This window comes from Megachile rotundata, chromosome 9, assembly GCF_050947335.1.
Source record: "Megachile rotundata isolate GNS110a chromosome 9, iyMegRotu1, whole genome shotgun sequence".
Classification (NCBI taxonomy): domain Eukaryota; kingdom Metazoa; phylum Arthropoda; class Insecta; order Hymenoptera; family Megachilidae; genus Megachile; species Megachile rotundata.
In genome coordinates this window covers 5,207,563-5,232,236 of record NC_134991.1, presented here as the reverse complement: position 1 = coordinate 5,232,236, position 24,674 = coordinate 5,207,563, and the positions used below count along the sequence as shown (strand labels likewise).

The 24,674-nt window shown below is 28.7% G+C and overlaps 8 protein-coding genes across 16 annotated transcripts; 3 read left to right on the top strand and 5 right to left on the bottom strand.

Annotated features, from left to right (window-relative positions):
- The first annotated feature begins 290 nt into the window (after window positions 1-290).
- LOC100876370 (P2R1A-PPP2R2A-interacting phosphatase regulator 1) lies at window positions 291-2,766 on the top strand. Its single transcript, XM_003706378.3, has 5 exons — window positions 291-1,213; window positions 1,305-1,368; window positions 1,620-2,020; window positions 2,103-2,246; window positions 2,333-2,766. Exons 1-5 carry the CDS (start codon window positions 1,104-1,106, stop codon window positions 2,670-2,672), a joined length of 1,059 nt encoding a protein of 352 aa, XP_003706426.1. The 5' UTR covers window positions 291-1,103; the 3' UTR covers window positions 2,673-2,766.
- Window positions 2,767-3,443: 677 nt separating this feature from the next.
- Window positions 3,444-7,070, bottom strand: APC7 (anaphase-promoting complex subunit 7). The gene is made up of 7 exons (XM_003706367.3): window positions 6,613-7,070; window positions 6,360-6,491; window positions 5,854-6,177; window positions 5,383-5,792; window positions 4,881-5,295; window positions 4,533-4,807; window positions 3,444-4,445 (listed from the first exon to the last, which is right to left on the bottom strand). The coding sequence occupies exons 2-7, from the start codon at window positions 6,426-6,428 to the stop codon at window positions 4,223-4,225; spliced, it is 1,716 nt and encodes a 571-aa protein (XP_003706415.1). The 5' UTR covers window positions 6,429-6,491; window positions 6,613-7,070; the 3' UTR covers window positions 3,444-4,222.
- Window positions 7,071-7,201: 131 nt separating this feature from the next.
- Atg3 (Autophagy-related protein 3) lies at window positions 7,202-9,413 on the bottom strand. The gene is made up of 6 exons (XM_003706376.3): window positions 9,200-9,413; window positions 8,487-8,675; window positions 8,119-8,370; window positions 7,835-7,984; window positions 7,566-7,693; window positions 7,202-7,486 (listed from the first exon to the last, which is right to left on the bottom strand). Exons 1-6 carry the CDS (start codon window positions 9,269-9,271, stop codon window positions 7,324-7,326), a joined length of 954 nt encoding a protein of 317 aa, XP_003706424.1. The 5' UTR covers window positions 9,272-9,413; the 3' UTR covers window positions 7,202-7,323.
- Window positions 9,414-9,602: 189 nt separating this feature from the next.
- LOC100881657 (putative oligoribonuclease) lies at window positions 9,603-11,343 on the top strand. Of its 8 annotated transcripts, none has more exons than XM_076535841.1 (6): window positions 9,606-9,744; window positions 9,854-10,258; window positions 10,389-10,456; window positions 10,534-10,695; window positions 10,843-11,063; window positions 11,123-11,343. In XM_076535841.1, the coding sequence occupies exons 2-6, from the start codon at window positions 10,162-10,164 to the stop codon at window positions 11,250-11,252; spliced, it is 678 nt and encodes a 225-aa protein (XP_076391956.1). In that variant the 5' UTR covers window positions 9,606-9,744; window positions 9,854-10,161; the 3' UTR covers window positions 11,253-11,343. The 8 variants fall into 8 exon arrangements, with proteins under 8 accessions (XP_076391961.1, XP_076391956.1, XP_076391958.1 ...); XM_076535843.1 differs by having other exon boundaries at window positions 9,607-9,744; window positions 9,813-10,039; window positions 10,376-10,456; XM_076535842.1 differs by having other exon boundaries at window positions 9,607-9,744; window positions 9,813-10,067.
- Window positions 11,344-12,953: 1,610 nt separating this feature from the next.
- Rrp42 (exosome complex component Rrp42) lies at window positions 12,954-14,595 on the top strand. 2 transcript variants are annotated; one of them, XM_003706364.3, is made up of 6 exons: window positions 12,954-13,160; window positions 13,242-13,438; window positions 13,626-13,791; window positions 13,876-14,070; window positions 14,191-14,346; window positions 14,467-14,595. In XM_003706364.3, the coding sequence occupies exons 1-6, from the start codon at window positions 13,104-13,106 to the stop codon at window positions 14,569-14,571; spliced, it is 876 nt and encodes a 291-aa protein (XP_003706412.2). In that variant the 5' UTR covers window positions 12,954-13,103; the 3' UTR covers window positions 14,572-14,595. The 2 variants fall into 2 exon arrangements, with proteins under 2 accessions (XP_003706412.2, XP_076391954.1); XM_076535839.1 differs by having other exon boundaries at window positions 12,959-13,160; window positions 13,246-13,438.
- Window positions 14,596-17,291: 2,696 nt separating this feature from the next.
- Window positions 17,292-18,542, bottom strand: ND-B17 (NADH dehydrogenase (ubiquinone) B17 subunit). The gene is made up of 4 exons (XM_003706341.3): window positions 18,385-18,542; window positions 17,854-18,114; window positions 17,666-17,767; window positions 17,292-17,579 (listed from the first exon to the last, which is right to left on the bottom strand). Exons 2-4 carry the CDS (start codon window positions 18,100-18,102, stop codon window positions 17,439-17,441), a joined length of 492 nt encoding a protein of 163 aa, XP_003706389.1. The 5' UTR covers window positions 18,103-18,114; window positions 18,385-18,542; the 3' UTR covers window positions 17,292-17,438.
- A 471-nt stretch (window positions 18,543-19,013) lies between these two features.
- Window positions 19,014-22,094, bottom strand: LOC100882414 (outer dynein arm-docking complex subunit 4). Its single transcript, XM_076535847.1, has 2 exons — window positions 21,936-22,094; window positions 19,014-19,473 (listed from the first exon to the last, which is right to left on the bottom strand). The coding sequence occupies exons 1-2, from the start codon at window positions 22,092-22,094 to the stop codon at window positions 19,171-19,173; spliced, it is 462 nt and encodes a 153-aa protein (XP_076391962.1). The 3' UTR covers window positions 19,014-19,170.
- A 72-nt stretch (window positions 22,095-22,166) lies between these two features.
- Window positions 22,167-22,511, bottom strand: LOC143265192 (uncharacterized). Its single transcript, XM_076535855.1, has one exon. The coding sequence runs from the start codon at window positions 22,509-22,511 to the stop codon at window positions 22,167-22,169; it is 345 nt and encodes a 114-aa protein (XP_076391970.1).
- Window positions 22,512-24,674: the final 2,163 nt, after the last annotated feature.

Genomic DNA, 24,674 nt, shown 5'->3' with positions numbered 1-24,674 from the left:
TTAAACATAATATTAACATGATTTCAAACATTATAAATATTCCTAAATAGAAAAATATCAAATTCGAATGTAACATTTCCATGAAGAGTGTGATGATAAAGATTCATTAAACGTCCCTTTTATTTTGCATGAATTATTCAAATTTGTAATACAAAATATATTTAACATCGTTTTATATGAAATTATTGCTCATATAAAACAATTTATTTATTTTAAAAAATTACGATATATTGTTTCATATAAAATACTTAAATGTTGCGCCGTTTAAAAGAAAGAGGGAGAAACTATGATTTTAGAAAAAGATCATTACAGATATAATAATTCTCCTTCCTTTTTCTCTTTTTCGATGATTTATAGAAGTTAGTTTTACAATCGGATCATGTATTCTTAGGTTTGTGGATTTAACGAAGACTCAAGGCTACCAACAAATTCAGTGTGCTTCAATCGTGAAAGATTTTTTCTAAGGAAGCAAAAGGATCGTAGTAAGGTCTGACATACGCGTGCTTCACGATAAAAAACGGTGGAAGTTAGACGATCAATTGAAAAAAGCATAATTTGCTTGTTATTAATGATATTACTGAAAAATCAGTATACACTGAGGTGTTACGAAATTAAATCAATTTGCAATTTCTAACCCGGTTTCTGTACGATAGTTCAAACAGGAACTGAAAATCAAGAAAACATCTAAACCACTCTTTGTACTTTGCTATTTCATTCTTTTACTTTGCATATTTTTAATTTGGTGGAGTTTACGTTTCGACAATTTTTGCATTTGGCTATTTTATTTCACTGGACGAAAGATTGATTATAAACATTACATGCTGATAGCGTGTCAAAACGTAAAATGAAAATCTAAGCGGCAGTTTAAATGATAACTCAAATGCGGCATCTCCTTCATTTCTGGTACAAAGAGGCAAAGTTTGTTGTTATCAAATTATCAAATAATAGCAACAGAGAAAGACATAATATACATTAATTTTACACTCTAAATTAACTGTTGATTTACTCAGTGAACTGTATTGTTGTGCACACTTCAATGTTCTTCGAGTCTTTGACTAGTGTCTTTAGACAAATGTACCAAGAAATAGCTAGTCCAAATAATCATGGATGTTGATTGCACAGTAGTTAGTTTAAAACGATCTAGTAGTGCACCCATGATCAACAAGATCACTGCAACAATGTCTGTGACATCACCTTCTGCTACTACACCAAGGTATTTACTATTAACTTTTAAATCAAAATAGAATAGATACCAAAATCATATGCATGGTTTTGTAACAAAGACTAATTTCAATTATTTTCAGGGATGTTACACCAAATTTTAACATATTCTCAAGTTCACCTCGAACACGACGCTTCAGTACTAGTGTAAGGAGATATCTTTATAGACATGGAGAAATCATATAATAAGTAGATTGCAGATATTTATATATTCTTCATATATAAAAGTTCATAATATACATGTACATTTTTATACTTTGCTAACATTGATCTTGAATACATAAACATCTGTAGTCTGATAAGTTATAAAATTAAACAAATATGACAATTATAATGTACAGTTATAATATTTTGTTCTATTGATTATATTTAAAATTGTGAAATATTTATTATTTTAGAGTTCTGGTGCAATTCCCAGGCTAACTCCACGTGTAAGTCAGTTGAGACAAGAAGAATGTATAGATGTTGCTGGTCGTGAAGCAGCACATGAAAAAGAAATACACAGTGCCATACAGATCTCTCAGTCATGGGAAGATCTTACAATAGAAGCAGAAGGATTATCTTTTAAAGATTCTGAATCAGCTTCATTGCAATTTAAAATAGAATCACGACCAATTCCAAAACGAGTTTTAGATCCATTAAGTATAAACTTATCTGTAAATGGTTCAACTATGTATTCATCGCCATCTCCAACCAGGTCTGGTTTGAGTCAGAGACAGTGTTATTCACCTGGTGTTCATGCAGTCACTTGGAAAAGTAATTTGTCACCTAGTCCTACTAGAAAAGCTTTTGCTACAAGGTATATTTATTTAATACTACAATATCTATTTTATGATGTACATCTATTATGGGTTTAATTAAATTTGTGCACATGTATTTAGGCGAAGTCTAAGTCCTATTGCAATACGACCAAGTTGTTTAGCTTCGGTTAAGAGAAAATTTGAATTAGACGATTCCGGAATGGATCACCAATTACAACCTCCACTAAAACGTACTTCCGGTCTGTTAACTTCTGCTACATCTAGGTAATTATATAAATATTATATACAAATTATATAAACCTCTAAAGTAAACTCAGATTCTCAATATATGTTTTGTACTTTTCATTCAGGTTGGATGTGGCAATATCTAGTCTACATCCGGGAACTATTAATTCAGTTGGAACTCCAGAATCTTGTTCAAGTCTTGATTCCTCTGGTTTTTCCTTTCGACCTGTACATAGTCCATCTCCCGGTCCAGGTATTATTTCAATCGTTAACGATGATCCTTCTTCCTCTTCATCTTCGTCTTCATCTTCCTCGTCTTCTATTACCTTTTCTTCCTCTACTTCTACTTCCTCGTCTTCTATCACCTCTTCTTCTATCGTTACTTCCTTGGAAGGGTCAAATGTGCAGGTTCAAACTTTTGAAGAGATACAAAATAAACAAATTATACAAGAAAACCATAAATAAGTGGAAGCATATAAACAAGTTCTTAAGAAGTCACATGTATCATTGCAATGATAAACTTATTCTTGTGACCAGTAAAAAATAATTATTATAATGACCAGTTGTATGTACTGAATTAATCCATGGCCATTTTTTTCATATTTAACGTTTACCTGCATTCTGGTCATTTCTAGTTATTAATTTTCGTATCGTGAAAATTATCCAAATATATATATGTATTGGTTGCATCAGTCTTATATTGATGCTTTCAGTTTTATTAAGATGCTTATAAATATGAATTAAAAATAAAAATAAAGCGATAAGATACATGTACAAAAATATACATAAATATAATATAAAGCAGTTCTAAGACCAAAGTGAATTATTTAGGAAAATATACGTGCTTCCTATTTTTAAGACTGAATTCTGCGTTTTATACTACATCCAATTCAAAGATTTTTTGCATAGAAAGGGTATGTATATATGACGTTACCTATCTTAATTTAATATTAAAATACGTCATTATTAACATAATCCTCTTCTTCATCAAATAACCTCACCAATTTGTCCTTGCGGGATTCTTGATTTTTCAAAGTAATTGGATAAATATCTGTACGATGTAGGTGAATTGATAATTTTTCGTATTAGTAGTATTATTGATTCTATGAATCTCCAATTCTGTATAGTGTGTAAATAAACTTGTAGTATGTACTTTTATTTTGTGTATACAATATTTCTGAAAGTGAATTATGTAAAAGAATAAACAATACGTTTTGGATAAATAAATACAAAAGATTCAATAAAATATAAACAAATTTCTTTACTCTTTCTGAAATTATAAGACAATATTTTTAATAAAAGAAAAATTATTTATAAAATATTTTTACATGCACAAAAATTTGAAATATCCCGAAGACATCACGTAATTCGGGAAATAGTTGGGATACATCCGAAAGGATAAAGTTTTTTATTTCTTTTTTCTCATGAAATGTTTATCTATAGATTTTTGACATTTTTTTGATTAAAAACATCAAATTCAGCATAATTCAGAACTCCTGATAAGTTATTACAATATGTTCTGAGTCATGTCGCATTTATGTTTTATCTTAATCAAAAAAATGTCACACATTTGTTATAAATATTATATATAATAACAATTTTAAGAAGTTAATAAAACATATATATCAAATATTTGGTATTCTTAAATTTATTTTTCCTAAAATAAATTTCGGTGTTATTCAAGTGTGGTCATTTTTTAACAAAAACAACAAAAATACTCCTAAAATAGTAACTTCTAAAATAATTTACTTTGATAAAAAGAATGATAACATACTTTAGATATAAAATTTTCTATTCACATAAGTTACAGCATTTTAAGAAATTTCTTATTTGTGAAATTCCTGTAAAGAAACTAATATTATTTATACTTTTAACTGTTCAAAATATTCCATTAATTGTTCTAATAATTTATAAATAAGTAAATCAACAAACAAACAGTTAATTACATACAATAACAGGTAACTATAGCCCTAATTTAGTTATAGCAGATCTAGTTCAATAACATATTTTTTATGTTATTGACTATTTGCTTCTAAATCCATATCAGACCAAACCGCTTCAGTTTCGCTTTCATCAGGTGCTTCCTCATTATCAGTATCTGGTAAGCCATCACCCACATCATAAGTCGTATCTGTCTGATCTTCACTCACAGTCATATAGTAAGCTGAATCTAGCTTATTGGAAGAGTTGTCTAGTCGGTGCATACCTTCAAGTGCCCTTCTATTGCTCGGATCTAGACTGATTTAAAATATGATATAACATTAGATAATCAATCAACATAAAACATTAGATAATAAATATTTTTGAATAACTTTAAAAACTTACTTTAGAGCAATAGCATAGTGATCTAAAGCTTTCTCCTCATTATGAACTCTTGCCCAGAAATCTCCAAGCATCTGATGTAATTTACAGGTTGACTGAATTTCTACTTGTCTTTCAAGTAGTGCAATTGCAGCTTCCAAGTTCATTTCCTGTTCATATATTTCAGCTAAAAGATAAACTGCAGGTAAATAAACTTCATCCTGAAGTAATGCCTTTTCCAAAAGATTTTTTGCTTTTCCAACAGAAACTGGATCTTTCATAAGAACAGATGCATAAAGCTGTGAGAAAAAAATACTGTTTTAAAATCAATAGCCCAAAGTATGGTATTAAAATTCTGCAATGTATTAATACCGTAAGAACTCTTGCTGTATGTCCGAGTTGTTTACAAGATCCACTTGCAATATTGAGAGCTTCACGTAACCTGTGCATTCCTACAAGGCAATCTACTAAACCTTTATGTGGCTCATATCGATATGGTTTTAATTGTACAGCATGTCTAAAGAAAAACAATGCATCCTGGTATTTTTTTTGCTCTATAAGAATATTTCCTCTAAGAATTGTCGCTTCTATATCATTTGGATTCAAGTTCAAGGCTTGTGCTGTTAAAGTATTTGCTCTACCAAGTTTTCTAGTGGCATATAGAGAATATGCCATAGCAACATAAATTTCTCCAGTACATTCATTGCTTGCTGTTATACTTGGAATTAGTCTTTCAAGTTCCTTAATATGGTGTGTTTTATATAATACTGCTGCATAAACATCAACCCTATTTTAATAATAATAATTTTAAAAACAGTTTATAGTTTAAAAATAAAAATTAGCATAATCTTTATATTTTTAAAAATATTATTACCCTTTCATAACATCTGGTTCTATGTTCCTAGCCCTTCCTAAACATAGCAAAGCATTTTTATCATCTCCTGCATAGTAGTAACATTCTCCCATTGTAGTTAATAGGTTGAAATTATCTCTTAACAAATTAACATTGTCTAAAGACCTTAATGTTGATACTGCATGGGTATATTCTCTATTATGTATATGTGCATGAGCTTTAATCCAGGTATTCAACCACTCTAAATTTGACAAACTGGATGCACAACCAACAATTAATGAATTTACTTCAATTCCTTTTATTCCAAGGGAAAGTAAACCTTCTGCAGCTTCCAAAGCTAATGGACATTCCCTTAGAACTTCTTTATATGTGGTTATTGCAGATCGTTCCATTCCTTGTTCTTGGAACATTTTTGCAAGTGCCATATTTACCTTAAAAGTTAAGTCACTTATAAATTGGCTATACATTAAAAATTAAATGTATTAAAATTACCTTTGGAGTTCTTTGTTTACCAGGTATATTTTGCAGCACTTGAAATGCTTCTTGAGAATTCTTTAATTTCATTAAACATAAGTGAATTTGAAATTTTATGTCAACATCTGTTGGAAAATCTTTTTGGCCTTCTAAAGGTTTTGTAGTACCTTTAGATTTTAATAAACACTTACGAAATTGTAATGCTTTTTTATATAATGCTTCTGCTCTTTTATATTTTCCCAAGTAAAAGTGAGCATCAGCATAATATACATAAATATGAAATTTTCCATATACTGGCAATAAATCTGAATTGTGTTCACTTAGAGATAGTACTAAATTTGCCTGCAGTATAAGAAAAATTATATTAAGTACATAAAGTTACATATTTTGTTTATAAAATAAAGACTTATGAGATACATTGATTGATGAAATTATTAATAGATAATATTGTACTTTCATTACACATTTTCTTAGTGCAATTAAATAAAAATATATACATATTTTTGATTATTACATTTACTTACCAAAGAAATAACATTTGAATATAAGGACTGTTCGTAAAGAAGTTTTATTTGATCATATAAAGTCGACATCTTCTGTAAAATATTGTGTCAAAGTATATACTATCCTGAATTCTATCACCAAGCGTTCTTAACCTATGAAAAATCAAATTATAAAAAATAGTATCATTAAATAATGAATTAAACCTAATAATATATTACATATGATGATTAATTTAAATAATAAATGAGAAATATTTAGCTAAAATTTACTTACAATCACTGAACACCACAAGCAACATTTAAACAAAGAACGTAGAAGTGCCGCCATTTTAAACCCGAGCAGAAACAACGTACTCTGGTGTAAGTTTTTTAAAGTACAGGCTAGGTTTCCCTAGAGAAAATAACGACGTAGGGAAGGTCCTCACCGGTTACTAATAATACAGAATTGATCACAGGACTAACACGAGATAATTTGATTCCAAAAAACAACAAAGTTTTTCTATGCATAATTGTTCAGTGAAATATCACCTAACAAACTTCAACAAATAACTAACTTTAACTTTTTCATGACTATATCAAAGAGTAGAGATAGAACAAGAGTCGACACTCAAAGAAACTTACTTCGTAGAGAAAGACAGAGAAGACAACCAATTTAAATGCCCAAGCCAAATGAATCGGGAGTGGGGATACGATTTCGGAGTATTTTGATATGCGAAAAAGAATAGTTTAAGGGACTATGTTCTCGAGACCTCAAAGGTCCCGATAAAGAATGTCGTCTCTTGTTGCATCCCTACTCTTTGACTATACTTTACTACTTTACCAATACCCTGATATAAAAGTTTAGAAAAATATAAATATCACAATTATCTGAATTTATACGCATTTATTGTTATATGCTTCACAGTTCTTAAGTTTTATTTTTATTTTAAATTTAAAAACTAAAATTACGATTATTCTTAAAGTATAATGAAAATTTATAAAACTTCTAGCCAGAGGCAGTTAGCATAAAATTTTGTGTATAATCATATTCAATTGTGGGAATTACAGATTGCACAAATTTAAGAAATATTATCAAATACATGTGTACTCCAAGTTCACGACCACCTTCCATTACTGTTTCAATAATTTTTTTCATTACCTCTGCATGCCTGTAATTTTATTTTGATAAAAGTTTATTATTTAACTTCAAGCATTTTTTTTAACACTAATTTATATGTATAATATTACCTGCATGGATGAACTGAGGCCATAGGAGGTCCAGGTATATGAGGGTGAATTTCCATTGTAACAGTCTTTTTGGCATGATCTTGACTAACATCTTCATACATTTCTACTACTGTTAAAGGTTTGCGGTTCTTTTATGTAAAAAAATATGTATTAAAATTTGAAACTCTTTTTTATATTTTAAAAATAATCATAATTAAAGTCTGTAACATCTAATCATCAACTATGTGCTGTTATAACTATCAAACAAGTTTATTAAATAAGGAACAAACCTCATCATAGCCTGAAAGCCATAATCTAGGTGTCTGATAATATTTATCATATGTTATGTATAAATCATATGTACGTGTATGAATGATTTCTCCTTCAGAAAATGTCTCACACTTTTCCTTAACTGGTTTCTTTGTAGTTTCTGCTGTATACTATTTAGTTTATTCAAAATATTACACATTATAAAGTATAAGTATATATTATTTAATTCTAAAGAAATTGTAGAATAAGGAATGTGTAGTTATTTTAAAGTATCTTCTTTATATAAATAATATTGAAAGAATACCTTATCTTGTTCATCCAGCATGCCACTAACTTCAAAAGCTTCCATATCTGCAGCATCTTCATCATCATCATCATCATCTTCATTATTTTCCTCTGTACCAATTGATTGAGAAAGCTGTGTTTCATCCAATGTCATTTCTGTTACTCTTTCTTCAATTCCACTAAGACTGGTGTCATAATGGTGGGTATCTACCCAACCACCTTCTGGATCATCTGCTTCTATAATGCATTCTTGATCTTTGCTGTATTCAATCTAAAAATTAATAATAGAAAGATATGTAACATTCATTATTACTTATTTAATAAAAGACAAATAAATCATGTAGAATAAAACTTAAAAATTATAAACATTTTTAATGAAAACAATACCTGTTTGCATCTGCGACTACAAGGAACATTACGAATCACCAAAAATTGTTTATTTTTAGGAAGATATGATTTTATCCTGGCTTCATCACCAGTAGCCCATTGCCATGTTGGGCAATGATGTACCAAATGATCACCTGCTGCTACAAACTCTTCTGGAGTCAATACTCCAGTTTCTCGAAATTTACTTTCCTGTAATATTATAAGTAACATTTATTATATAATAAAATCTATTAAATCCTTAATAAAATACATTTAATTTTTGACTAACATGTTTCAATTATATTTAGCATAAAGATTAAATTTTTATTAATTTTTTTTCAGAAATATAATATTGTAAAAAAATAGAAAAAAATTATTAAAACATATAGTACAAAATGATATATTATAAAAATTATTTTTATGAAAAATATAAACAAATATTAAAAATAAATGGTATCATTTAAACAAATTCTGAACCGAAATATATATGTTTAACATAATCATCACAACTATAATAAAGTGATAAAAGAATAATTCAAAATCGATCGCTTTAGAATTTTCTTCTGAGTCATATCCTGAATTTATTAAAACATAATAAAAGTATAAGAATGTACTATAAACAAAAATAAAAGAATGTAAAATTATAATATGTTTATTATGTGGTATTACGTTGTTTTAAACATATTTTGTTTACGTATTATTGTTTAAGATTGCATATTTACGTATAACCATACCTTCAAAACAGGGGTTAAGTATTCAGCAACACCAAGTGCAGTGCCCTTTACGGAATTAATGACACTCTGCATTGCAATTCCGTATAACAAGAAATTTAAATTCGTTGGAAACGCGAAAGATCAAAGAATACAATTTTTAAGTGCAAACATTCGTGTAACAGTAACGTATTATCGATTTGAACGAACATAGGACTCGTATATGCGGTATCAAAAAACTATATGAAGTTCCCCTACTATTCATTATTTCCCCTCTACTTTTTGATACAAGAGAATAAGCATGCGTAATAAATAAATACTTGAAATAAAAGATTTAATAGAAGGCTTGTTTTCAATTTGGAATGAATTCAATTGTTATCATTGTGTATGATAACAAATCATGGACTTAGGAATATAGGGATGAAGAGTAAGCTTCGCTTAGTAGTAGGTATCCTTACTCTTTGGTAGTAGCACAGTATACTGTGCTGGTATAGAGTAGTTATATCTACTCTTTGATAGTAGCTTATTTTTCCTGGTACTATTGTATAGTGTACTCTCAGAGATGGCAGGTGCGTAACTATTTCTATAGAGTTTGTTTTTCTATATTTTAAATAGTCAATAAGCAATAACTTTTCAGAAATAACTGATTTATTGAGATTAATTTTGGATTGAATTCAGATATAATCAAGGAATGAATAACGAACGTTTTGCATTTTAAAATACAATTGAACATAAATAAAATTGAATATCAAGTACAAATAAAATTCTTCTTTATCAACGGCGTGAAAATAGAACTCCTCTTGACTGACGACGACTCCGATGATCACCACATTTTTTTTCTCTGAAAGTGATAGCGTCAAAATGGTGTCTAATGTATTGCTACGTATAAGTAGCTCGTAATTCAAATGTATTTGTTGCATTATTTAAAGTTTATAATTTCAAAGAGTGTTGTATTTTATTATACAATATATAATTTGATAAAATAGATGATGATGTATTATCGTGGAAGAACGATTTTTACGCATGCCTTAAAACAATTAAACAATTATTTTCAATTAACTACTTCACGTCATTTTCAAAATCGTAATTAAAGTTTATAAACATGTTGTAAAGTAATCTTAAAAATAACAGTAGTATATTGAATAATTATAATTTTTTAGTAATGTATATATGATTATACTTTAAGAATTTTGAAATCAGTTTATTTTAACAGCTAATGTAACCGTACTAAGTGCCAACAAAAATGTGTGTAACAATCGCATAGTTTGGTTAGATATGGAAGTATGTTAATATTATGTTTCAAATATTTTTTATGATGTATTGACTAAATAATTTTATATACATAATAAACATTTCAGATGACTGGACTTGATATAAATACAGATTACATTTTGGAGATAGCATGTTTAATTACAGATAAGAATTTACAAGTTATAAGTAAAGATTTAAATATAGTTGTACATCAACCAGATGAAATATTAAATAATATGAATGATTGGTGTTTACAAACTCATAAAAAAGTAAGGAACTTTAATGTTTCATTTGATTGTATTTTGTTTTTGAGAACTAATTTTTTTATTCAAAACCTATCAAACCAAATACCAAAATTAATACCAAATTTAATATCTACTTAATAATAGAAATTAAAATATTGTTGTTATTCCTAGACAGGATTGATTGATGCATCACGTTCAAGTAAAATCACAATACAAGATGCTGAACAAGCCATATTGGAATTTTTAAAACTGCATGTTGAGGAAAAAACATGTCCATTAGCAGGAAGTTCAGTTTATATGGATCGTATATTTTTATATAAATATATGCCATTAGTCAATGATTATTTGCATTATAGAATCATTGATACCACAACTATTAAGGAGTTAATTAGGCAAGTACTTTGTATAATTTTAAGAAGATTTAAATAGTGTATAAATTTCTTACTTGTAGGAGGTGGAATACAGATATTCCTGCATTAAACAAAGAACATGATCATCGAGCATTATCAGATATAAAGGAAAGTATAAAAGAACTAGAACTGTATAAAACACATATATTTGATAGATGTACTAGAAATTGAAAGTTAGTACATTTTATAGTAATAAACTAAGACAAGTACAAAAAAATAATAAATAAAATAAATAATTATTTTCCATTTATACTAAAATGAATTTATTTATATTAGAGTAATATTATGAATTTCCATTTTATTATAATTATAAGATTAAAGAAATGAGATAGGATGATATGAATAACTTAGGAAGATGTAAACATCAGCATAATAGAAGCAGAAAAATTTACCAATCAGCATCAATAGAAAAATTGTTTGAAAAATTCTCAATATCATTCTCAAACAGAAATAGTTGTGCTCTTGATATACTGTTTTTGTACTCTGCTATAGACAAAAGTGATATATGAATTAATGACTCCATACGCGATATTTTACTGGTATAGGTTTTATTAGAAAGCTTGTATAATATTTTCTGGTCAAAAAAGAAATTGGATACCAGGAATGCTTGACTGAAGTGTTTTAAGATGTATCTATAAAATAGAAGTGCGGAAATGGTAACTCTATCATTAAATATGTAGCTCTTGCTATACGTAGAAATTCACACATCTTGTTAAATAGGATTTGTATTACTATCCAATACAAGATACAAATACAAGATTGTAAACTACAGCAAAATAGACTAAAACATAATTTAGAAAGTAGAAAGATAAATTTTTTGCACAAATAATTTATTTTTTAACTATACCTTAATTTAATTTATTTCTATTTTCTGAGTATGATATTCACAGCTGATATACTCTTACTGAACTGTTCTACTAAAACTTTGCAGGAGGTTGAGGAGCAAACGGGGCTCTATTGCCAAAAACACTTTTAGAGGCTTTCTTCTCTAATCTAACTATATTCTTTAAATCTAACATAATTGTATATCATACATTCCTTATCTTTTTAAAGAATTCTACATCTTTCAATAACAAAAGTAAGTTATAAATAAAGCAAAATCTTTTAAAGATTCAATATACTTGCGTTAATAAAAAATTAAATGATAATTACTAAATTTTGTATGTCCTATAAAATTTCATTGACATTTGAATTTGTGTCATAACACGTTTAGTTATAATTATAAATATAAGCGGAAATATGAGATGATTCTGTATAAATGTACCAAATTTGGTAACTTAAAGTTTTATTAGATTAAGAATATCTGTTTTATAAATTACTACCAATCTTATGCTAATTTAAATATATTAAAAGCTTTTGTTATTGAATTCCAAATAAACGAGTTGCTGACCTAATCTTCTATTAATTTTTGTATCATTCATATTTATTGTTATTTATATAGTTCTTCTTGTATTACAAGATTTTTTCATACCCATAAACTCCACTATTTTGATGGTAATTACAAAATTATCTGTTACGATTTAAACAATATAAATTCAAAGTGTATGGTACTTCCAAATACCAGTAGGTGCGCTGTAGTGTATGTACAAATGCAATTTACAATGAGCGTAAAAGAAAAGGGAATAAAATCATTCATTTTTAACGAATATATGCAAATAAGTATTTTCTACATGAGATGTAATTTGATTTATAAATGCCCAACAAATATGAAGGTTAATAACAATTTACCGATTCTAGTATTAGCCGTGTTAACACACGATAACAATAGTTGGATATATAAAGAGCGAGAAAGATAAGAGGAAGTCATCTTTCTCATACTCGTGCTATTTTATCAATGTAAATCTGCCTTTACTACGAATATAACCTAAAATTAACTTTAAAACCAATCAAAACTAACATACTGAGAATGAATGAAAATTGCGCGTTGCATGATTTTCACGTGGAAAAGATAATAAAGTAAATTGAATTTAAATATCCTTTTGAGATTATGCACCGTCTGATTAGAATTAAAAATATTTTATAATGGCAGAGGTTATTTTAAGTTCTGGCGAAAAGACTTTTATTCTTCATGGAGTAGATGTAAGTTAATGAATTTCATCATACAATAATAAAATATTGTGAACAATATTTAATGATATAATTTTATAATTATTTTTTAAGGCAGACTTCAGAAATGATGGAAGACAGAAATGTGAATATCGATCAATAGAAATTGAAACAAAATTAATGCCACAAACTCATGGATCTTCAAGATTACGTATAGGAAATACAGATGTACTTGTGGGTATCAAAGTTGAACTTGATTCACCTCATGCTGATAAACCTAATGAAGGAAAGTTAGAGTTTTTTGTTGATTGGTGTGTAATATTATTAATATATTCATTTGTCGCAAACATTTATTTTCTGTTTCAAAGTGAAATATAAGCATATATACTTTAATTATGCATTCAGTATCAATTAATTAATTAACTAAACAATTTTATATTAAAAAAGTTATTATGCATATTTTTTTACAATTCCACAGTTGTAATATATTGGTTTTAGTTCTGCCACTGCAACTCCTGCATTTGAAGGAAAAGGTGGAGATGATTTAGCAACTGAAATAAGTAATATTTTAACAATTGCTTATCAAACACGTAATGCTTTCGATTTAAGAACATTATGTATTTTACCAAGCAAAAAATGTTGGAAAATATTTGTTGATGTTTTGGTAACTAAGAATAATGTTTATGGAAATAATCAAAAATTATTTTGAACAATATTTTTAAAAATATAATATTGATGTGTAACACAGATTCTTCAGTGTGGAGGTAACCTTTTTGATACAGTGGGTGCTGCAGTTAAGGCTGCATTATATAGTACAGAAATACCAAAAATCACAGCTGCAACTCTTGATGGTGGAGAACCAGATATCCAATTATCAGATGACTTATATGACTGTATTCAATTAGATACAAGTAATTATCCAGTCATTGTAACATTGTGCAAAGTACGTTTTTATTATTTCATTTGGCTTTATATTTTGTTACCTTCACAAATCTTACAAAAATGCATAATGTACTTAAAAGAAATACGTTTTCATATATTCTTTTTAAATTTCTTTTCATAGATTGGTGATAATTATATCGTGGATCCAACTTCAGAAGAAGAAGTATGCAGTGCAAGCAGTATAGTTATGTCAGTATTACCAAATGGTAGAATATCATCTGTGATTAAGCTGGGTTATGGAAGCATTCAACCTAACACTTTCAAGAAAATGTTAAAGGTAATAACATTGTCACCTACTAGTGCATTATTTATAAATTTAACAAAATGCATAAATTATTAGGAAAAACTTCAGAGGTAGAGAATATATTATTCATATAACAATTTAATATGCTTCTAGACTGGACAAAACGTAGGATTGCAGTTAAATGAAGACCTTATGAAAGCTCTAAAAGAGGAAGATCAACTTGGACGACAAAGGCAAATATTTGGATTCCTTAAATAAATAAATAAATAACTACGTATATAATTCAGTCTTAAGCATTTTAAGATCTATTAATTATATTTAACATTTTTCTATACTTATATTTATTTAAAATTTATAATAATTAATGATACAGAAGAACATAAATTTTGCAATTACGAAATCTATCTATATTATTAAATGAATTATATTTTACATATTACTTGCTGCAAGCAAAAAAACAGGTAGTCTATTAATTAACTTTTGAATTACAAAATTGAAATTAACAGTCACATTCCTATGATTTTTTTTAGCTAGTACCCATAATTAGTAAAGGTTATAAATTACCTATTCTTTTTGATATTGTTATACATAAGTATCAACATGCTTTATTTTTAGACCAAGTAATTCTTAAATAAAACGAACTTTGGTATGGAAAGTTATATTCACAAAGTGTTCGACTATTAGTGGGCATAATTTCAATTGGGTCGTAGCGGGGTTGATACTGAACAACTTTTCTTTTACTAAAATGTTGGTTGAATCGTAGTTTTTGAATTCTTAATGAAAAACGACCATTCAAAGCGCGAGAATAGCGCGCGCCCAGATTGTGAGAGTAATGGGTTCGAGTTTGGCGGTTGACCATGGTCGTAAACAAGCACGTTTGTACCACGACAGTACACTTGCATAACAGGAAGCCGCTACGTCAAAGTTAAGTCAAGATCAGAATCGTTGCAACAACCAAGTCATAGGGACACATTTTCACCGAAGCAGGATTATTTTTAAACAATAGGTGAATCTGATTTAAGTTATTTCTGCATATTTAGTGAATTTTAAGTAAATAGTTGTTAATACGTTTGTTAATCATTAGATTTAAAATTTTTCTTGTTGAAGAAAAAAGTTATTTTTCCTTCAATATGTAGGAATTTGTAGTTTTGCATTTTTGTAACCAGCAACTAGAATTTTTTAGATTTTATTCCTTATTCCTTTCAAATAACAAATGCAAGCATCGAACAAATTCAATACTGCCAGCTTAAATTAATAACAAATAATAGGTTTATCCTCCACATGTAAATAATGTATAATAATGAATTTTATTCTTAATTGTTTTATTCGTTATTTGATATAACTTTGATGTAGCAGCTTTCTGTTATGCACTTACACTGTCACGGTACAAACGCGCTTGTTCACGGCCATGATCAAACGTCATGCTCGAACCCGTCGCTCTCATATCTGGACGCGCGCTATTCTCGCGCTTTGATTGGTCAATGTTTTTCATTAATAATTCAAAAACTAAAATTCAACCAACATTTTAGCAAAGGAAAAGTTGTTCAGTATCACCCCTGCTACCGCCACTTAAAATTATGCACACCAATAACCGGACACTCTGTATAATATTAATAATAATTTATCAAAGTATTTCAATTCCCTTTTATAAATTTTGCAATGTTTAATTATACAGGAGTGATTATGTTGTGTTATCATATTTCAACAAAATATTAAAAATTGGTGAGGGCAACCATTATATCACTCAAACCAAATTGCAAGTTTAATTTCTTTTTAAATTAATTTGTATAATTATGTTTCTATATATATTATCAATACTTTTAAAATACATCATTTGTAACATTTGTTCGGCCGCGAACCGAAGCCTTTGTCGCGATTAAGGAATTTACAACAGGGTTCAAGTGGTTCAGCGCGCGGACTGCTGTGAGTAGTTTATACCTCGAAATACGGGTCACCGAGGACCCTTTTGTCTCTCAAATCCTGTCCGAACCAGTCTTACTGTAAACACGTGCGTGCCATAAATCAGCTAACAGCTGTACCTCTCTTTTTAAACAGTATTAACGAATGAAAACATAGAGTGTTTCTTAACTGTCGCCTTCGGAAACGCGAGGGTATTTAGGCGATTTTTCGTACAAAGAAGAGTCAGTCGAACGTTAAAGCTTGCACGGTTCGGATCGAGAATCAAAAAGTCAATCGTATGTTAGAAGGTTCCGCGTAACGCAACGTAGCATAACCAATGCAGGGTGGTTCGGAAATCATTCACAACACCATTCGAGCGGGACCCTGCACTCCTCGAATGGGCTATGGTAGGGTGGTAAGATCATACATACATACTGTTCGGGTGAGTCCTACACTCCTTGAATGGGCCATGGTAGGGTGGTGAGATCATACATTACACACTGTTCGGGTGAGTCCTACACTCCTCGAATGGGCCACGGTAGGGTGGTAAAATCATACATTGCAACATTATTCGAGTGAGTCCTACACTCCTCGAATAGATCATCGTGAATAATCTCACGAAACGTGAATTATCACGCAAATCGAACAACATTGAGCGAGACTCTGTTCTCTTCAATCAATCCGCAATCAACTCAACCATATACACAACGCATACATACTCGTACACACTTTCACCGTAGAATCGTTAACGAATACATATTTTTGTAAGGGGTTTTTTATGCCGCAAGGCTTTTTCCCCTAATTCGAATCACTCGAGCCAATAAACTATCAAGATTTTTGAGGCTCAATTATGACTAAACAATTTTTATTTACCCTCTTCCTCAATCAAATACATCCATTCCTTTGAAACACGAAATTTCTCCATGTTGGAAAGATTTCGACGATACGACATTATTTAAAAGTTGTAGAGCTTTATGTTTCACGGGAATATTGTGGTATTTACAACAATATTGGTAAGTAAACTGTTCATAAAATAACTGAAATGTGTACTAACACATAAAATATTAATATATAAAATATTTGATTTTTAGTATTATTAATGTATTTATAATATTATATTATGTACATTCAAATGATAAATTATAAAATAAGAGTTATTAATCACTATATATATTGAATTATTCTATTATATTTATGACTATTTCTAAAGTTAATTCTCACAATGTCTATATGGGAGACTTTTCAAAGCCAAATGTAGCATATTCATTAGGTTTCTTTGGTCCCGTAATCTTGGGAAATTCTGGAGTTCCTGGGAATACAGTCTCACGGTCTCTCATTACTCTCCAACCAGATTGACGCATCCAGGTCTAACAGAAGGATTCATGAGTTTTGTATTATACTTACTATTAAAATGTTATACCTTTAATGCATAGTAAAGCAAATTAATACATACTGCTGTATTATATCTGTAGTAATACCATCCACCATAAATCACAAAAATACCAATTATAGACCTTCCTAATAAAGTACGTATAGCATATGCAGCACAATCACCCTACAAATAAATATATTGTATAACATTAAAAAAAATATTTTATAATATTAATTTGTTCTCTTATGTATTTCTACAAATTCTCTTACCACCATAGGAGTTATTGCACTTTCAAATTTATTTAAAGGTGCCATGTATAATCTTCTTAAAGGATTATAATATTCTTTATTAAAATTTTTGGGTATTATTGGTTCCTCTGGTGCTAGTTCCAGACTTTTGAGAAATTTTGCTCTATATGCACGTTCTTCATCTGTCATGCCAATTAAACGTTCTCTTTCTCTGGCCATACGGCCACCAAGTGTAACTACAGTTACACCACCGCTGTTAGAAGATGCCATTGTAAATGATTTCTGTAAAAGGTATAAATATTAAGTGACAATGAATATATATAATATGATACTGAATATAAGAATGTATTTATATATCTATATGTTTACAAATTGCAAGTATGTTATTAGAATATAAAATATTAAAACATATTTATAACCTATATGTAACTTTAGTATTGACAATAAAAATAATAATAGTACAAAACGATAACTTTTTAGATATAATACATTACTAGACATATAAAATATATCATCGTAATTAACTACACTTAAAAATTTTTTTAAACAAACCTTTGTCGTTCTATAGAGGACTTCAAATGTTACGTCACAAAATTATGAGAATGAATTGTCCACATAACCTCTATACAAAGTAGAGCCATCTAACATTTTGAGATATTTTTGAAATTGTCGACTATACCCACTGGCGATACTTCGTGCCGGTTCTTTTGATATTAGTGTTTAAAATCACATAGCATACGGCTATGTTCTTGATTGCATCAACACATTACTATTTGAATTTAAAAAACGGAGGACATTTTAAGACAATTTTTATATTATACAATTAATCATAATTCATTTTTCTTTAAATAAATATTATAAATGTATAGTATTAAATTAATTATTTCTTGTACCATGCATATAGATTAGCAATTAGCAATTATATAGATTAGCAATTATATGTGTTGAAAGATAAAATAAATTATTGTTAACCAGGAAAAATAATAAATGTTAAATTCGTAAATTCTCAGATTTCGAAATTTAATAATTTTGATCCATAATAAGTACATAAGTTTCAGTTGTAACATGTGCAGACATCAACCATACAATTAATTTTTTCACATATGTGCCATAAAATTAAAAAAATAATAGCTATTTTAGAAAAGGAAAGAAATTAGACATATAGATAGTAATACCCGTATAATAAAGTTTTACAAAAATTTTAAAAGATTTTGTTTACAACGTTGATAATAATAACAATTATTACTGTTATAAAAAAATTCTACAATTTAATTTTATTTTTACAATATTATATGTAATATAAATATGAGTATTTTCCGTAAATTATATTATGTCGATCTAATCTTTGCGTAGTATATTTTGTATTGCATTTTTCGCTTTTTGTACACCAAGACGAAATTGTCCGTATTCTGGACGAATTCTCATTCCACGGTAATAATACACAAGACTCATTTCAAAATCGCCGAGATGATACAATGCTTCCGCTTTGCAATGTATTGCTTTAGCCATATTAGCATTTTTTAATTTATGTTGTAATGCATTCTCAGCATCTTGTAATGCTTTCTCAGCCTCTCCGAGAAGAAGATGACACTTACTTCTTGCAATTAACGCGTTGTTGTCATTTGGTTCCAATTCCAAAGCCTAATAAGAAAAGAACACATAATATATATATAATATAATTGGACCACATGCATATACAAGTATTTTATATTCAGTACTGAATTTTAATGTTATAAAAATTACTTATAATAGTGTTTACAGAAATGCTTTTCGTATAAATGCATCTTAAAAATTTTTAATTTACTACTACTTTTGAATCGAAAAATTTTATATCTTTTAATGTCATAATGGTAATTATTTATACAAAAGGTAACATCATTGTTGTACAATATGTATTTAACAGAATACAGCATAGCAAGTATGTATTTCGATTTTTTCATTGTAAATTCACAATTTAAAAATAGCTAAGTTCGATTTGAAAATTATGTATAGTTTATAAAGAAACAATATTTAATGGTATCATGTATGTCATATTTTATTTAAAAAGCTTGATTTTGATTAAAGGTAATCATTTCCTATTGTCCTACATTTTACTTAAAAAAAAAAATAATAAGAAATTTCAGAATTCTCAAGTTTTCAAATTTTCAAATTTCTATGACATCAAATTTTTGAATTTCCAAATTTCCAAAAATTCAAATTTTCGAATTCCTAAATTTCCAAACTTGCCAATATTCAAATCTAAAAAATTTTAAATTTTCAAATTCAAATTTCTAAATTATCAAATTTCCAAATACACTGCTCAAAAGAAATATGGCATAGAAAAATTTTAGGCAAAAATTGGCCAAATTCGACTGATGATAACTCCGTGAAAAATCATCGCAAAGTTATGCTCTTTTTTTTAAATTAAAGCTTGAGATCTCTACTTTAAGACCCTGTAGTTTGATTTTAGATTTGATGCATCCCTACCACAATAACACCGTAAATGTGAGGTCATGTTTGCAATATTGAAAATTACAAAGTTTGACGAAATGCATGGACTTGCCACATTTTTTTGGGGCGATACTGTTTACAGCAGCATAAAGTACAAACCTTTATCTTTAATTTCCAGTATGTGAAAAACCGCTACCATTTTTTTCTGCAAAGATACAGAACTTTAAAGAAACCCTTGCATTTATGGCATATACCGCCGCCATTAGCATTACCCGATGTGCAGGTCGGAGAGGTTGCTGGACAGATTTTGCACATTATATGGCTCTGACAGGAGCCTTTTCTATGTGTATTTGTGTATGAGAATCTGTGTGTGTGTATGAATTATCGTCGAGAAGCCTCGTTGAGAATCATTCTCGAATTTTGCAGTCCCAATTCAATTTGATTGCTTCCATATTCTGCAGTAAGTCCAAATTTGAACCCTATAGAAATTTAACAAGACAACCTACCAATCTGTAAGATCTATCGCAAGTCTTAACTGAAATTTGGAATGACATTCCACAGGAAGAAATTAGGGCTTGCATTAACATGAGTAATCGACTGCAAGGGATAATTCAACAACGCGGTGGAAACACGCGTTATTAGAATTCAAACATACAGACACACAGATACTCACACACAAATACACACAAAGAAAGGCTCTTGTCAGAGGCATATGATGCACAAAATCTGTCCAGCAACCTCTCCGAGGTGCATATCGGGTAATGCTAATGCCGGCGGTATATGCCATAAATGCAAGGGTTTCTTTAAAGTTCTGTATCTTTGCAGAAAAAAATGGTAGCGGTTTTTCACATACCGGAAATTAAAGATAAAGGTTTGTACTTTATGCTGCTGTAAACAGTATCGCCCCAAAAAAATGTGGCAAGTCCATGCATTTCGTCAAACTTTGTAATTTTCAATATTGCAAACATGACCTCACATTTACGGTGTTATTGTGGTAGGGATGTATCAAATCTAAAATCAAACTACAGGGTCTTAAAGTAGAGATCTCAAGCTTTAATTTAAAAAAAAGAGCATAACTTTGCGATGATTTTTCACGGAGTTATCATCGGTCAAATTTGGCCAATTTTTGCCTAAATTTTTTCTATGCCATATTTCTTTTGAGCAGTGTACTTAAATTCTTTAATTTTCATATTTCTAAATCCTTAAATTACAAAATCATAAACTTTCTAAATCTTCAACATCAAAAATGTTCAAATTCCCAAATATACAAATTTCTATATTTTCAAGTTCCCAATTCTGATATTTACAATTTCGAAATCCCTCATTCTCCAGATTTCTATATTCCCAAATGTTTGATACAATAACCTATACAGTGGAGTCCGAACATGAACCCAAGGACGCATAGCATAATCATAACGCATGAGCATAAAACGCATGGCAATATAAAGCATTGTTATCTAAATGTAGCCCATTACAGATAAAAATTCTAGTTACATCAATGATTGACTTACTTGTAAGGCAGTGCAACCGAAATAAGAAGAATATATTTTAAATTAAAAATGAACTAAATAAGAAAACAAAATGCATTATCGACTATAAGTCATTTCGATTTTAGGAGGAACACAACTAATTAGAAGATGTGAACAATAAAAACAAGTTGAAGAAACGTGAACCTTATTAATACAATTCATTGCGATTTTAACATCCCCGAGGCGCATTTCACGCAATCCTAGGGCTAACACAGCGGTCGGTTCAGTGTCTTCGGCAAATTTTAAATTTCGATCTTGCTTCTGTTTCATTTTCAGTGATTGTTTGATATCTTTGGTACCCATGTTTACCGCCGCAGCTCGATCTTTGTCCGTATACACTTCTTCGTGACGGCGAACACCATTGTCCTGTCGGCGTCATTTCTTCTTCTTCTGAATTTTCATTTCTGTCTCGACGGACGTTTTATTAGAGTCTTTCTTTTGCTCCTTCTTGTCGTTTTTCTTCTTCCTCTTTTTGTCGCTAACTTGACTTTCTTTATTGACATCCTCGGAGGATGTCGTAGCGAGACAGATGCCCAAAGAGGGAGACTGATCGTTCAAATTTTCTGGTTCTTCGGTTTGCTTCGAACTCGAAGGACCCTCAACAGGTGCTCGCACGTAACTTTGCAAGAGATCATGATGATGAAGAGCCGGATTCAATATGCTCATAATCTTAGTATTAATGGCGTCTGTGACTGTCGATTCTGACGCTACTTCGGTCATTGTGTAAAATTTCTTGTACTTTTAATTCAAAATTGATGTTCACTTTTTCGGTGAAAGCGAATTTTAGTTTACGCAAACAATGTGATAGGAGAATAAAAAGAAATAAATGTGTTTATATCGATTCTATATATATTTGATAATATAATGTGTACGATTTTTTTTAAATTTAAATTTAGATTAGTTTAATTTAAAGTTGCTGTAGTATGAAAATCACTGGTACTTTTTACAACGAAAAATTAAAAGGAAACACTTATCGCGTTTTATTCACAAGACTGTAAGGTACTTTTGTGTTTTGCGTGCGGAATAAACGTGTTGTTATCGACACCTTCGTCAGATGGGTTGTTTCCTTAGAAACAGTCAACAATGCGGGCATATTTAGCACAAAATCGTTGATCATACGTGTATAATATAATTTTAAACGGTTATTATTAGTTGTTGGAGGATTGGTTGGGTTATTGGTATAATTTGATAGTTGATCATAAATAAAGAGTAACTATAAATAATTTAAAAAGGTATTAAATCTCTAATATATTTTGTTAACAAAAATTCACAAAAATATTCTAAGAAGTTAATAAAGTAGCAGGTAAAAGCACAGTTTTTGTGTTTTGGTTACAAAATTTATTTGCTTTGAATTCAGGGTAAAATTTGATTCTTGTAGATTTATGTATTTGATTATGTATACAAAGTTGTATTAATTTATAATTTTACGAAATTGCAAAAATTGTAAAGAAACAATGAAAAGTATGAGTAAATTTTCCGAAACTTATTATATCTAAAATAAATATTTTAGATATGTAATAAATATTTGTTTACTTTGTTAACAAATACAAAGTCTTAATAAAACTACTTGCATTAAGTTAAATATTATTAAAAAAGAAATTTTGCTTTTGTAACGAAAGTAGTAATAAATTTTCTATTTCTATTGTTTCATCGTTTTTTTAATTACTAAGTTATATAAAGAATGTATTTATTGAAAAATGTAAGCGTTGTACGAATAAAAGTATTTTTTATCAAAGAATAGTTATGAAGTGGTGTATCACAAAATCTGGAGAGCATATTTGTTGCAGTTATTGGTATATTTGAATAACAGAGTAATTCATTAATAAAGTTATTAATATGTAACATTTCGACTTCAAGGGAGAACTCCAATCAACAGGTCGAAGAAATCAATGATCGTGAGTTTATTACATAGTGTATAATGAAGATCCATTGTGTACATTAAACTGAATAGTAATTAGAACTTTCTTCTAAATTAGCATTCAGGATAATTCAAAACGATTTAAATTATTTTCATTCCGATGCAAAAATTTACATAAATATTTTCATATTTACAACTTTATTCATTAATTTTGTTAATTTTACAAGTTTTACTACGATTTGAAGTTAATTATTTCCATACATTTTTAAGAAAAGAAAATATTATTATTGTTCTGATTGTGAATAAATAACATAGCCTACTAAAACCTTAAAAACTTGCATGCCTTATATTTATTTAAATGATTTTTTCACTAATTGTTATTTGTAGCTTATTAATATTTTCTTTTCTGTTTATAAGAATTAAAAAATATCGTCAAAGTTTCACCGTTTGGTTTCCAAAACCAACTCGAAGTTTTTTTATGATTATCGAAAATTAAATTTACAAAATTTAGTTAAATTATTTCATTGTATTAATAAAGTTTATGCCAATCAATAAAGTAATCATGTTCATTATATTGATAGGTTGAGTTGATGAAAGAAAAAGAAACTTTATAGAAACTATCAATTAAATAAGGAATTAGCGATAAATATGTAATGATCAATTTATTAAAATATGATATACAATGTACAATAAAAGCTAAAAATACAAAAAATTATATTTAATATTCATAAATTTTAAATTTACGATTTAGGTACATCGTGTCAGTAAGATTTATTTATTGATTATTTTTACACTAACAGAATTAACCTTAAATTATTGAAAACGATAAATTAAGATAAATTTTTAATGACAACGTGAAAAATAAAAATAATGTTCGGTGCAAAATATATATAATGAATATTATTAATTAACAGTTAAGCTTTATTTGTTTATAACTTACTTTATCATACAGATACATTGCTTTATAATAATTTTCGTTTTTTACGTGAGCCATCGCTTCATTTACTAACAATTTCTTTTGAAAC

What these genes read in the sequence shown, in the direction of transcription:
- ND-B17 (XM_003706341.3), bottom strand. Translation starts at nt 18,102, where the DNA reads ATGGCATCTTCTAACAGCGGTGGTGTAACTGTAGTTACACTTGGTGGC. An exon ending in GTGCAATAACTCCTATGGTG is followed by an intron (nt 17,768 to 17,853) that starts GTAAGAGAATTT and finishes ATTTATTTGTAG; the next exon opens with GGTGATTGTGCTGCATATGC. An exon ending in ACTACAGATATAATACAGCA is followed by an intron (nt 17,580 to 17,665) that starts GTATGTATTAAT and finishes TCCTTCTGTTAG; the next exon opens with ACCTGGATGCGTCAATCTGG.
- Rrp42 (XM_003706364.3), top strand. Translation starts at nt 13,104, where the DNA reads ATGGCAGAGGTTATTTTAAGTTCTGGCGAAAAGACTTTTATTCTTCAT. An exon ending in AAATATTTGTTGATGTTTTG is followed by an intron (nt 13,792 to 13,875) that starts GTAACTAAGAAT and finishes TGTGTAACACAG; the next exon opens with ATTCTTCAGTGTGGAGGTAA. An exon ending in TCATTGTAACATTGTGCAAA is followed by an intron (nt 14,071 to 14,190) that starts GTACGTTTTTAT and finishes TTCTTTTCATAG; the next exon opens with ATTGGTGATAATTATATCGT.
- Atg3 (XM_003706376.3), bottom strand. Translation starts at nt 9,271, where the DNA reads ATGCAGAGTGTCATTAATTCCGTAAAGGGCACTGCACTTGGTGTTGCT. An exon ending in GGCTTTCAGGCTATGATGAG is followed by an intron (nt 7,694 to 7,834) that starts GTTTGTTCCTTA and finishes TTTACATAAAAG; the next exon opens with AACCGCAAACCTTTAACAGT. An exon ending in GCCTCAGTTCATCCATGCAG is followed by an intron (nt 7,487 to 7,565) that starts GTAATATTATAC and finishes ATAAAATTACAG; the next exon opens with GCATGCAGAGGTAATGAAAA.
- LOC100876370 (XM_003706378.3), top strand. Translation starts at nt 1,104, where the DNA reads ATGGATGTTGATTGCACAGTAGTTAGTTTAAAACGATCTAGTAGTGCA. An exon ending in AGAAAAGCTTTTGCTACAAG is followed by an intron (nt 2,021 to 2,102) that starts GTATATTTATTT and finishes ACATGTATTTAG; the next exon opens with GCGAAGTCTAAGTCCTATTG. An exon ending in TTAACTTCTGCTACATCTAG is followed by an intron (nt 2,247 to 2,332) that starts GTAATTATATAA and finishes CTTTTCATTCAG; the next exon opens with GTTGGATGTGGCAATATCTA.
- LOC100881657 (XM_076535841.1), top strand. Translation starts at nt 10,162, where the DNA reads ATGATGATGTATTATCGTGGAAGAACGATTTTTACGCATGCCTTAAAA. An exon ending in GTTTACAAACTCATAAAAAA is followed by an intron (nt 10,696 to 10,842) that starts GTAAGGAACTTT and finishes TGTTATTCCTAG; the next exon opens with ACAGGATTGATTGATGCATC. An exon ending in ACTATTAAGGAGTTAATTAG is followed by an intron (nt 11,064 to 11,122) that starts GCAAGTACTTTG and finishes TCTTACTTGTAG; the next exon opens with GAGGTGGAATACAGATATTC.
- LOC100882414 (XM_076535847.1), bottom strand. Translation starts at nt 22,094, where the DNA reads ATGGGTACCAAAGATATCAAACAATCACTGAAAATGAAACAGAAGCAA. An exon ending in CAATGAATTGTATTAATAAG is followed by an intron (nt 19,474 to 21,935) that starts GTTCACGTTTCT and finishes TTTTCTTATTAG; the next exon opens with GCTTTGGAATTGGAACCAAA.
- APC7 (XM_003706367.3), bottom strand. Translation starts at nt 6,428, where the DNA reads ATGTCGACTTTATATGATCAAATAAAACTTCTTTACGAACAGTCCTTA. An exon ending in ATTCAAATGTTATTTCTTTG is followed by an intron (nt 6,178 to 6,359) that starts GTAAGTAAATGT and finishes CTTATACTGCAG; the next exon opens with GCAAATTTAGTACTATCTCT. An exon ending in GTAAACAAAGAACTCCAAAG is followed by an intron (nt 5,793 to 5,853) that starts GTAATTTTAATA and finishes TTAACTTTTAAG; the next exon opens with GTAAATATGGCACTTGCAAA.
- LOC143265192 (XM_076535855.1), bottom strand. Translation starts at nt 22,511, where the DNA reads ATGACCGAAGTAGCGTCAGAATCGACAGTCACAGACGCCATTAATACT.